Source organism: Dysidea avara, chromosome 11, assembly GCF_963678975.1.
Source record: "Dysidea avara chromosome 11, odDysAvar1.4, whole genome shotgun sequence".
Classification (NCBI taxonomy): Eukaryota; Metazoa; Porifera; class Demospongiae; order Dictyoceratida; family Dysideidae; genus Dysidea; species Dysidea avara.
In genome coordinates this window covers 8,786,835-8,799,626 of record NC_089282.1, presented here as the reverse complement: position 1 = coordinate 8,799,626, position 12,792 = coordinate 8,786,835, and the positions used below count along the sequence as shown (strand labels likewise).

At 40.5% G+C, this 12,792-nt stretch overlaps 1 protein-coding gene and 1 long non-coding RNA gene across 2 annotated transcripts; one reads left to right on the top strand and one right to left on the bottom strand.

Moving 5' to 3' along the window:
* The first annotated feature begins 5,490 nt into the window (after nucleotides 1-5,490).
* On the top strand, nucleotides 5,491-12,335 carry LOC136238080 (uncharacterized). Its single transcript, XR_010692743.1, has 3 exons — nucleotides 5,491-5,639; nucleotides 9,762-9,868; nucleotides 12,074-12,335. It is a non-coding gene; the product is annotated as an uncharacterized lncRNA (long non-coding RNA).
* LOC136239167 (uncharacterized) lies at nucleotides 7,260-8,456 on the bottom strand. Its single transcript, XM_066029900.1, has one exon. It carries the CDS (start codon nucleotides 8,454-8,456, stop codon nucleotides 7,260-7,262), a length of 1,197 nt encoding a protein of 398 aa, XP_065885972.1.
* Nucleotides 12,336-12,792: the final 457 nt, after the last annotated feature.

Here is a 12,792-nt window from a genome sequence, read left to right as displayed (position 1 = left end):
TGACCGACCCCTTGGTCCTGTCAATTCTCTGTTTCCCTTGGTCCTGTCAATGCCATTGAATGAGTATGCTGCTCTTCTAGTGGAGCATATTTGTGTTCAGTTTCTGGAACAATGCACATTTCTACTATGCAGCTATTGTTGGGTTCTGGGAATAGTTACAAACTCGTGCCTTTGTTGTAATTACAATTGCAGAGCTGAGTTATCTTGATCGTTGCCTTTCATATAAAGCCATTCCAAATAAATTCTCTGTTTCCCATCCACCATTCAGATCTGTTTACTGTCAGCACTAAAATGTTACTGTATTTTTCTTGAAAATGATCTTGTTAAGTGTCAGCTCATGTTGTCTGCGTGCTATTGAGTCAGCACAAATGCACATTTGTGTTATCCTGAAATATGAAAGTACGGTACAACTTTAAGCATGCTTTATGCAGTTTGCTATGGCTGTGCTCAGGCAAATATTGGCTTTAAAAGTTGCCAATTATATAATGGAAATGGACCACCCACCTGCATGCAAATACAAATGAGAAACAGAAGTATTTGGAGTAGTCTAGATCGAGAATTAGTTGGAATTTAACCTCTAACAACTGCAGCTTTCAACAGATATTTTGATATTAAACTTTCAAGCTATCTGTATCCTAGTGGAATAATAATAAACCATGCCTCCTTCCTGTATTTAGAATTGTTCTGTAGCCTTGCATTTGTACTAATTTGTTAGTCTCTGAAGCGACAATTTGCTTGTTTAGGAACATTATATAAATCAACGTAAATTGTTAAACATGCATATCGTAAATTGTTAAACATGCATAGTAATTTCAAGTAGGGTTGCACCTTTTTTTCCAATGAGAATTATTCTGTGTTCATGTGTTAATTTTTGTATGCATGTGTATCAGTGCATTTATCACCACATGTACACCTAGTACCAAAAAAGAGAAAGAAAAGAATACTGCACCAAATGCAAATTTACTCAATGGCACATGGCTACATGGTATGGATATTTGATCATGTCAGCCCAAGAGGTTAGGTGATGTAAAGCAACTTCCCAAGTATCATTTGTAGCACTGAAAATAGTTGAATAGTTCTCTTCTACCATGCATCCTTACAGACTCTAAAGGATTGCACTTGTCAAAGTGTGGCTGTGAAGCCTGTGATTGAATGACACTGTTGATTGTTACTTCAAATCAACTTTCATGATGATTTGATACCGAGGCTGTGGATCATGTACTGTATGCATGCAGAGACATGGCTAAATACGAAACTGCAAGGTTGTAGAGTAGTTTGCACTACATCTCCACACTAATGTGCATTGTATTCCTATGAAGTATTATATCTGCAGAACAGTGATACTCATTCAGATGTATAGGCAAACACGTTATTGCCTTTAGTAGTTACATGTAATCCTTATTGTACAGTGCATTGTTAAGGGACCACAATCCTAGTCCTATATAACTCCTGGTTATTGCTATATAGGTATGGATTAAACAGTAAGTGAAAAACAACATGTAATATGCATCTTAAAATACCAAGAATAATAATACCCCGTAAAATAGTCTACAATGCATAGCTATAAGAAACAGTATAGCTATAATATCTATAAATTCCTCAGTGAAGTCACTTTTTCTTCAATGGTTTACTTGAACTGTCCAGTTGTGTCAGTATATCTTTCTTTGTGTTTATATATTGAAAAACAACAGTAGGAAATATATCACGAATCTCGACACATGACAACCGCTTAATAAGGTTTTCAAACTTAATAAATTCTTTTCCACTGCATATATTGCAATAAAATTCTTTAATTCTCATATCTTCGCCATGAAATTTTTCCTTCTGTGCAAATTTAAAAGCAGTGCCATGCAATGGAATGTATACAAACGGTTGGAAAATGGTGGATGGTAGAGGCAGTTGCTCATGTAGACCCAACAAAGATGCAATCCACCGAGCATGTTGCAGTATGACCATGAACTGTGAAGCTATGGTAACTCCAGTTGGGCCAGGTCGTGCAGCTAACTTTGGTGGTGTTATATCCAAAGCACAACAAAAGCATGCCAATACTACAGGAGTAACATAATGGGGGTTGATAATTACCCTATTTTTAATAGCAAATGAGAGACAAGTGCAGGTAAGTGAAGCATGTAGATGGTCTTCCGTTTCACCAGAACATCTGACAACCATGTCAGAGTCATCCATATGGTAACTGGGAAACTCTAAGGAGCAGTATAACAAGGCATTGAACACCACTATTGGTTTTGCATTGAATGAAAGTCTGCGTAATGAGTGCATAGTATGTTCTTTATATGGACAGAGGCGAATTCTTTCTTTCACAAACCTGTTCACATTTAGTTGACCATATTCACTTATGTTGCGGATGCACAATAACCTGTAAATCAGTCTGCGGACAGGCTCAAGTATTTTATGAATGCAAGTCATTCGTTCATCTAGCTGTTCAATTTCATTTCGCCACACAACACCAGTCTTGGTAAAAGCCATAAACTCTCTACTTATTTTGTGATTCTGCACTTCTGTAGTCACCATGATATGCAAGGGACTCTCTGGGCGGGTTGTCCGCACTATTTTGGAGCCAGACTGGTAAAAATTGTATGAATGAACTATGGCTTTAAGATATTCAGGGTGCTCTTGACATATTTCTTTGATTTGTGTAATTTCTACAAATGTATCTACTGACATGCAGTCTTTTTCATGGTGTTTAATCCAAACTGAAATGTTGCTGACAAATGGATGTTTAAACCCTAATTTCTCTTGAATATCATACTCTTTATTGAAGATGTCTGTAAAATCATTTCCGCAAAGAATTGACAGTGCAGGTAAACATTTTTCATCTATCTTAAGATCTCTAGCTAAAGTCTCCTGTTTCAAGACATCACAGCAAATTCCATGGGACATTTTCAGTGTAGGCCGATAGAGTTGTAATACATCCTTGCGATCAAAAAATTTGTAATGAATCATTTTACACCCTGACATCAAAGCCATATCAGAATCATTGGTCAGAATGCCTACGACATCTTTGTGTTCTCTTGAGTATTCAGCCATCATCTGGTCAGCTTCTCCTTCACATATGATGACAGTTACTTGAGCTGCTCTTAAGGCAGAGACTAGTTCATCAAACAACAAAGTCTGTTTGATTCGATTCACTTTTATTTCTGTAGCATGAAATTTGCAAATTTCTGCATTTCTTTTAACTGCATAAAGAATTTTTCTACTCCGTTTTTCCCAAGTGCCCATTTTCATTTCATAATCACAATCTGACCCTTGTGGGCCATCCATAAAAAATATAGGCTCTACATTTATGTGACGCAGCACTTTAACAAATTCTAGAATTCTGTTTGTGTAATCTTTAAAGTTGCCACCATAAATAGCAGCATATGGGGAATATTCTTTAGAACTCACTTTAGCTTTGTGCAACAGTTTGATTAGCCAGTAAAACACAGCTATCATGTCACATACCAGCTGTTTGGCTTCTCTGTCCTTGAATAATTCGATAGATTCCAGCTTAATCGATGAATTACTACTTCTGATGTACTTGAACAATCCGTTGACTCCCATGATTTCGCCAACAACGCCAAAGGGTGTGGCGAGTAGTCTTACGTGGCCAGACCGCTTTTTCTCAGCACGGCGCTTATCGATTAAAATTATAAGCGCCTGCTCGAAAAAGGAATATTAATCGATAAGCGCCGTGCTGAGAAAAAGCGGTCTGGCCACGCGAGACTATGTGGCGAGGGGTAGCCAACGTCTTGGAACTCTCGTACACTATCTGAGAAATACCCCGATACCAAAAAGGTTATTCTCGTTTCCGTCCGCTGCTGACACCAATTCCAAGTTAATTTTTTTTTCCCGGGCTTGATGGACTGCCCTTGCCTACCACCCCCAGCACATAAATGGCCTGTGCTGGACAAACCGGGACTTTCTTAGTCCACGGCAAACTGAGACTGCCCGAATCAGCTCCACAATTGGGGGAGTCTTAACATAGTGACCGATGGATGAGCGGGCTCCGTGGATGCATTGTATGGAGGACCGCAAGAGAGAAAAAGATAGACAGCACCTTAACCACCCCATGACAACAGAGTAATCATCGCCCCACTTAATTGAAAGTTGATGAGCCAAGCGTTGATAAAAAACAGAAGCCTCATGAGCCAGACCACCAGAGGCAGACATTACCAGGGGGGTAAAAGAGGCATGCTCCTCCTCACGAATTCTCTGAGCATACGCGCGTTTCTTAATGTTCTCGTGCCTCCGATAACAGGAGGCCAGTGATGAGGACGTATTAGAAGCAGCCAGAGGGTTGAACACCCGCACATCCACAAAACATCTTTCACTTCTTCCACCCCAAAAACCATTCATGGCGATGTCAAGACGGGCACCATCTTGGATATTGGCAGAAGCAGGGTAGTCCTGCTGTGAAACCGGCTGGAGCTCTGGTTCAACAGCTACCTGAGAGCATACTTCAGTCAACAGGGTAGCAGTTAGATCTCTGATCTCATTGTGTCGGATAGAAGGTAAGCCACCCTTGGGACAGGATAAAGCATGCTCCACTGAAAAGGAAGTCCCACATGCACAGTGAGCAGGAGTCCGCTGAGGAGACCACCCATAACGTAGTGCCACGGCATCGTGAAATGCGGACTTATGCAGTGCAAAGCCATGTTCCTGTAGGGGCCGGGTGGTAAGCCAGTTGGAGGCCCAGGAGTCCGCTGAGGACACCAATTCCAATTAGGGTTTCGTTACTTTCACATCGTTTGATGCCCCACGTAAAATTACGTAACAACATTGCGTTAGAGGCGCTTTAATAAAATAATTATTAAGCACCATCTTCTTGGTTGCTCTCATGGCCCACTACGTATCCAACGCCATGATGCTCTTGTTTCTATAGTACATCATGCTCTACTGCAAGATCACCCTGGTGTTCTCCATGAGCAAAGCATTGCCTCTGATCAATCTCGTCCTGGGGACATTTACCATCCTGATTTTACTCTAGGCCGTCCTGCTTACTTTGACCTCTCTGTCAGGTGCACAACTCAGCCTTCCTTTATTTCCACTGCTGCATCTAAGGCTGGGGTAGCTGCTGCTGCCGGTGAGGAGGCTAAGGATGACCATTATTTGGAAACTGTTAATAACCATGGTGGTGAATTTTTTCCCCTGGTTTGCGAGTCGTTTGGTGTTTGGACACCCTTTGCTTTATCAACCTTATCCACGATTGCCGACCGTACCACTGTTATAAAAGTGGTATTCCCAGACAGTTTGCAAGGAAATAATTGCTTCAGCGCTTGTCAGTTACTCTCTGGCGATATAATGCCAAAATGATCCTGAGGCATTATGGCTTATGCCCAGAAGATGGCATAGACTTGTTGAACTAAGTTATTAATTAAGGTTGTTTTGTAGTTAAGGTAGCTAGTTTTGTAGTTAAGGTAGCTAGTTTTGTAGTTAAAGTACTTAGTTTGGTAGTTAAGCTAGTTAGAATTTTGTATTTAATATATTATTTATATTTTATTTCTCTAAAAAAAAAATTATTAAGCACTGACTGAGACACGCGAGGACACGCTTTATCAAACCAGATACATAGAATCTAATGGGGAGAGGTAACAGCAGCCAGCTAGTGTTCTGTGACTAAGGGGTCTGCCAGAATAACAGAGGTAAGTAATGTATGCAGCAGTATGTATCACATCACCACCAAGATCAATTCTCGTCGTTATTCATTCTTTATCAATTTTCTCCCGGGCTGGATGTACTGCCCTTGCCTACCACCCCCAGCACCAAGGAGCAAGTGTGCTGGACAACTGAAAGGGGGACAACTAAAAGTCCCTAGGGCCAGCAATATGGCCCATTTCCGGGGAAGTATTGTTGGAACGATGAAGGATGGATCTTGTTCCCCGGATGTACATTGTAGCAGAACGAAGCAATGAAAAAGACAGTGTGCAGCGAATCCACACCAGAGTGCTACTATAAGATGTTGAGCTGTGGCGAGAAAGCATGTCGGCCAGACGACGATAGAATGTTAGTGCTTCTCCTCCCATTCCACCGGTTGTGGAAAAAACTAAAGGGGTAAAGGAAGCCTGTTCCACCTCCCGGACACGTTCGCCATACTCTCGCTTCTTCTGTAATTCATGACGGCGATATACAGATGGTATGATGGAGTTACGGTAACTTGGTGCATTTGGGTGAAACACCCTTACGTCAAGAAAGGCACTTTGTCGCCGTCCCCAGAAACCACGTGCATGAATATCTGCCCTGGCATCATCCTGTCGGTTCGCAGACTTGGGAGTGATTACTTCACCACTGAAGGGCTGTAACGGAGGCTCAGTAGCAACATCTGAACACACCCTTGACAATAAACCTGCCGTGATGTCACGCAAGTCATTGTGTCGCACAAAGGTTAAGCCCCCATGTTGACAGACCATGGCATGGTCGATAGTAAAAGAAGCCCCACAGACACAGCGACTGGGAACATTCAGTAACTTCCATCCGTAGCGCAGATGGACAGCATCCCAGAACTCTTGTTTGTTAAGATGGAAGCCCTGCTCCTGTAATGGCAGGGCCAGTAACCAGGAAGATGCACCGGGTTCACTGTTCAAATCAACCGCCCTTTGAAGTTGGGAAGAAAGATGATCTCTTACATGCATTGCAAGTTCTTTGGAAGTTCTTCGCCGATTAAGATGAACCTGGGCCGTTACACAACGAACATCAGGGGGCCGAGCACAAACTGACTGCTTGATAATCAGATCTTTCAGGGAGGCAGTAATCAGTAGTGATGCATCAAACTGAGAATCAGAAACCTTCGTGGGATTTATAAGCCCTAAACCACCAAAACGGCAAGGAAGGGAAAGCAGGTCCCATTCATCAGCAGAGCAACCAGGGTGTCCAGAAATAGAAGGAAGAAGTTGCAATCGTATGGCATCCTCTAGTGGTTTTAAAAAAGAGCTTATATCCGGGACTGTTCTCATCAAATAAACCCATCGTCCAATCAATCCATGAGTGAAGGCACTATAAGCAGCATGTGGACGACTGTTTGTAATCCCAGCCAAGGCAGAAACCTCAGAGACCCAGGACTGCACTTTGTCAGCCACATATTCTTCTGCGAACTCTCTTGATCCCAGCACAGCACCAAGATGTCTTTGGCCACGAGCAGTTATCTGAATGTTGGTATCAGCAAAAAGCTTTTGTGCTCGAGTGAGGTGTTCTGGCTTGACAATTAGAATAGTTTTAACAGCATTTGTAAAATAGCCATAGGCTGGGCCATAAGATGAAAGTTGCTGTCACCAAGTCAGCAGTGAAGAGAGTGAACCAACAGCACTGGCATCATCAGCAAACCAAACCTGAGATACATCAGGCACTTCAGTACGTAAACGACGAATCAAAGGAACCATAGCCAGTGCATACATGCCCATTGCAAGGGGGTCACCTTGCGTTGTGCCCTCAGTAGATGAAATTTCACCTTCACCAACAACAAAAAGACGGACTGGGGCATGATAAGTATTCTGCAGGATGGTAGAGAATGATAGACAAATCTTGGAAATATTGTGAAGTGCAGCTTGACGATTGACACAGTTAAATGCATTAGTAGCATCAACAAGAAGAGCAGCTTCACTTGTGGCAGCCCCAAACAATTCCTTCATTGCATGAACTGCTGCTTCAGAACCTGCCTCATGACCAGCACAAGTCTGCAGGGGGCCAGCAGCCGATACAATATCATCACCAATGGCATAGAGGACTGCCTTTGACACAATCCGACGGGGCACATCCCCAATGCCAATTGGACGGACACCTGGACACTTATCCAATGGAATTAGTCTACAGGACAGGAAGGGCATTAGAACCGAAGGCACAAGGTGAGCAGTGCATAGGCGACGAGCAACAGAAGCCAGGGATTCACATAGTCCAACAGAGGCCTCGCCAAAAGATGTACACATACGTCGCCATGCATAGGCATCAACACCAGATGGACCAGCTGCTCCATGAGTATTAAGAGAAGCTTTCTTGATTAGATCACCAGTTATACAATCAAAAATGATGGGGTCATAATGCTGAGTTTCACTAGACGAATCAAGTAATACTGATGGGCTGGCTGGAATAGCAGCTGGATGTTTCTCCATCAAAATTTCTCTAACAGTACGAAAACGTTGTTTGCCTGAGGAATCAAAACCAGAGGGAATTGATGAATCCAGTGACAACACACCACCCTTAGATTTCTCAGAGAGAAGGCGTAGTGCCATACTCACTTTTCCCTCAGACATCAAATGATCAAACAAGCGTGAAGGATCTTTAGGTTCATTCCTAGATGACAGTCCACGCTTTAGATGATCCTGTATACAGCGACCCTCTTTAATCAGAGCATCAAAGGAACCTTGGTTCCACAATTCCAATCTGCGAAGAAGGTGGGCAGAATTATCCTTAGCTTTACTTTGTTTGTATGGCTTTTGTAACAGCAAGGGCTGCAACACTGAACAGGCCATCAAGGCAATAGAGCTTAGAGCTGTGTCCTCAGCAAAAGCTTGATATAGTCTAGCAAGTTCCTTATTAAAGTGCTTGCCTGCTTTTCCATATGGTATGAGAAAAACATTTGGTCTTCAATGAACAACCTCATCATATGCAGATATCAAAAAGTCACAGACTTGTTCACCAGTAACAATATTATTCCACAGGAAGTCAGTACACAGCTTAAATTGATCAGTTGAATCCTGAACAAAAAAAGAGTCCTGACCAATAGTATCCAGATTGGAACGAGGAGGGGTAGAGTTTTCAATACAAAAAGGACAAATAAAGTTCTCATGAGAAGCACCCAGTCGCTGACCATCAGACGGCGACAACCCTAAACAATCATAGTGATACCATATACTACATCCCTCACTTTGCTGATCACAAAGTAGCATGAGTCGACCATCATCTCGACCACCACAGCAACACCAAATGTCACCAGACTCAGAATCGCTTGTAATCGAGGGAAATTCATCCGCAGATACAGCAGCCTCGTGTGCACGGATACGGGCACTCCGACGTGGCATGTTTGAGTTCTCGATATAACGCCCACTGCAAACCTATTGAGCACAGGAGACAAAGCAGCCACTACACATCCACCGTGACATATACCTTTGTTATAACCGTCCACAGTCCAAAGAAGTTAGAATACTGTCTTTCTGTGAAATTCCATACCATTATGCATTCTCAATGACTCCAACCCCAAATCTTTCCAGCATTCTTTATACTGTTATGTGTGCGTTAATTGATGTTGCTTTTGTTTGTTTCTGTGTATTTTGTATTTAGTGTAGTTTTGTAAATTTCTTTGTTGTTTTTGTAATGTTATATTTTGGGCTGACACCTTGTACAGGCTTTGCCTTTTGTGTATGCCTTCCCTCGTGGTAAAATTGATAATAATAATAATACCACTTTAATATGCCTGATTGTAATGTTTTATGCTGCAATACCATTATTAATGCTATGAGCAGAACTCTTAACACAGACATGGTAACAATTTCCTTCACTCCAGATATATTTCAACCTGCCTTGGTCAATTATAGTAAGGCCAGAGGCTCAGATTGTCCCATGCAGTTGCAGTGGTGTTGATGGTTTTGCAGCAGTGTTCGTAGTTGAAGTATTCTTTACTAGAGGAATAGCATAACTGTAGCTAACGGATAATACTGTAGCCTCTTTCCCAAGGGTCTGAAACTCACATAATCTTACAATTTCTGAAACAGTTTTTGTTACTTTCACATTGTTTGATGCACCTCTACATACCATTATGTAACAACACTACATTATAGGCACATTGATAAAGCACTGAGACACGTCAAACTCAATAGGTGACAGCAGCCAGTCTTGTGATGACTGAAGATGATGTGCGACTAATTGGTCTGCCAGGATAACAGAGGTATGTATGCATTATGTATCACATCACCTCTGTTACCTTCCATTATCCTTGAGTGTACTGTTTTAAAAATGCTATGAACAGAATTCTTAGCACAAGCATGGTGATAATTTACTTCAGGGATATTTCAACCTACTGGTGACCATCTTTTAATAGGGACCTAGTGTACGTTTGTTTCACTGGGGTGTCACACAAGCACTCACTATTGGATGATCTGCGTCAAAGACAAAATTTACCTTAGCCTTTGGCTTACAGCTTTTGACCTGACTTGAATGCATCTTCCTGAAATTTTGTCTGCTGTTTTAGGCTTAATTGTTAGGTTTTCATCCCTGGCCACATCCAATGTGGCCATTTAGCATTTTTAAAAGTTAGTATAACTAGCTATAGTAAACCAAGAAAGCTGCTGTCTGGGCCATGTGAGCCAGCTAGATATAAATCCGTACACCTTCATTGTTACTTTAAGTGTTGAAGCTATTTAGGTTTATTATATCCATTTACCAACACACCAGTCCTGTGCTTTAAAATTTCTTAATACATGCTACCTATATAATAACCAGGGGAGTAGGACAAGACCACGTGAATACGTAATAATGTTGCACAAGTACTTAAAGTATTTCATGTGAACTGAATAGACCCTTTACAAAAAGTAGAGGAAAGGGCTTGATACATATTTTGCTCTATTTAGTTTGTTGCTTGCAATGGTGTGATTCATGATTGGAAAGATGCTGCTGTTATGGCAAGGGCTAAAAAGGGGGGCTAGTTGTGGCCAAAAAGCTAGTTGTAAATGACTTTTGGCTAGTTGCAAATGGTGATTGGGCTAGTTCTAAAATTTAGACAAAATAGCCAGGTTTACTACAGGAAAGTATACTTACGTATTGTACCTCTTAACTCTTACAATTTACCACAGGGATTTGACTAAAAGTCTAAAGATACATCTTGAGATAGCCATTTTCAAAAATTTTCTATTTCATGGTCTACTACTCTGATTAAAAATTACCTTACTAGTTTTAATTTCTTTCTTACAGTTCACTATAAACTGAAAATCAACACATTCATCAAATCAATGCTTTCATGCACATAATTATATGCATAGTTATTTTGTCCCTTCAGCTTGCTAATTATTTCCAGATCTCACTCATTCTCTAAAATCATTTCCAGGTTCAATCATGGCACACTTATGTTTCAAGATTCTTGGGGAGTATGCCCAGACCCCTAGAAACCTCTCTTTACTGCCACTTTGTCTCATGACTTTCACGTCAACAGTAACAGTAGGCATCAATGATTACAATACAATCGTTGTTGTATGACCTATTACTTTCAAACTATGCTTTAATAAAATATTTTTGTTAGTGCTTTGTAGTGCACGTGATCTTGTCTTACCCTCTGATCTACAACTGTGAAAGATACATCATTGAAATCACAGTGAAATTGTTACAGAGCTTTGAAACATTTTAAGTTTTTCTATCTCGTAAGTTTTAATATTTATTTATAGGTAACTCTGAGTTTTAACACACTGTAGTGATATTTTGTAGTCTTGACTGTTGACTGTGAGTTTGACCACAATCACAGATTGAGATTGACTTAGTAAGTGATACGTGATACCCCTAGTGTTTTGTTTTATAAGCCTAGCACTACAATTAAACAGGTGATTCTGAAGTCACAGTCTAACCCCCTCCTCCATACTCCAAATAACCCACACCCTGTTTGCCCATTGTAATCTATAACATCTGGGTTTTGCACCACTAGCAACTGTAGCAGGCTATCTATCATTGTTACCAAACAACCAACAACATACTTAGTAACCGTAGATACAAGACAATAACCATACGTAAGTCCAGGAGCATGACTACCTGAAAACATACATTCATAAATGAATAGAATATAATGAAAGACTAAATACAACAATGGAGAGTGAGGGCTAGCAACAAGAAATTAAAACTTAAAATTTTGAACCATCCAGCACCAAGATGATTCAGGGAAAAACCCACTGGGTTTTACCCACATACACACGTTACGCACATCAGTAATGACTGAGTTTCTTTCTGTAGCTATGTATGTGTTCATTTCTTCATTTTGATGACAGTAGTGACTTTCCATGTAAAATTCTGCCGTTCTCCTAATACAAATGTCATTTTGCAAAGTTTTTTTAGACATACTCTGTAAAATGAAATACAATAGTAATTGTTTTGTTTGTTTTTGTTAATGCAGGTAGCAATGATGTCATCGTCTAATTGTGGGTCAGTCATGACTACTCGCACAGCAGGTGAAATTGGCCAGTATCTCCTCATATTGTACATAGAACTCTATCATCAAGGGTGACTTTTTTTGCTGAAGAGCTGCAGCATTTGCAATAATGTGATGCTAGACTGTGGTACATCGCTCAATAACTTTTTGTTCCAAGTTTTATGTACATGCTGTAACTGATCACATATTATTGTTGTTTAAATATCACATATTTTTTATTTACAAATAACTAACCCTTTGTTATCACATCTTTATAGTAGATCCAATATTACCGTAACTTCTTTCTGTAACAGAACATGTACAGTATGTTACCTCTATTACATTCAGATGGTAGCCCTAATAATTTATGAATGGAATGTGGCTTATTCGTAGTAATGCTTGACCTGCTAAAACACCTGAAGCTTTTATTTCAAATGTCCTATGTGGTCTGACAATTTCACTGTTTTATATGTACTAGGAAACACCATTTGGTCTTCTTTTCTGAATTTGGAACCAAACCATTATTTCTTTATTTATTATACTGGACAGTCTGTAATTATTGATGCATCCAGTGGGGGGAGGGGGAATGCACAATCAATAGAGACCCTACCAATAATGTTCATGTAAGTTTAGACAGTTCAAGAGTGTCATTATCTACAACTTCATAATTATCATTTGTACACTCAGTCAGATTGTTATCACCA

Coding starts and splice junctions, on each gene's coding strand:
- LOC136239167 (XM_066029900.1), bottom strand. CDS start 8,456: ATGGCCTGTTCAGTGTTGCAGCCCTTGCTGTTACAAAAGCCATACAAA.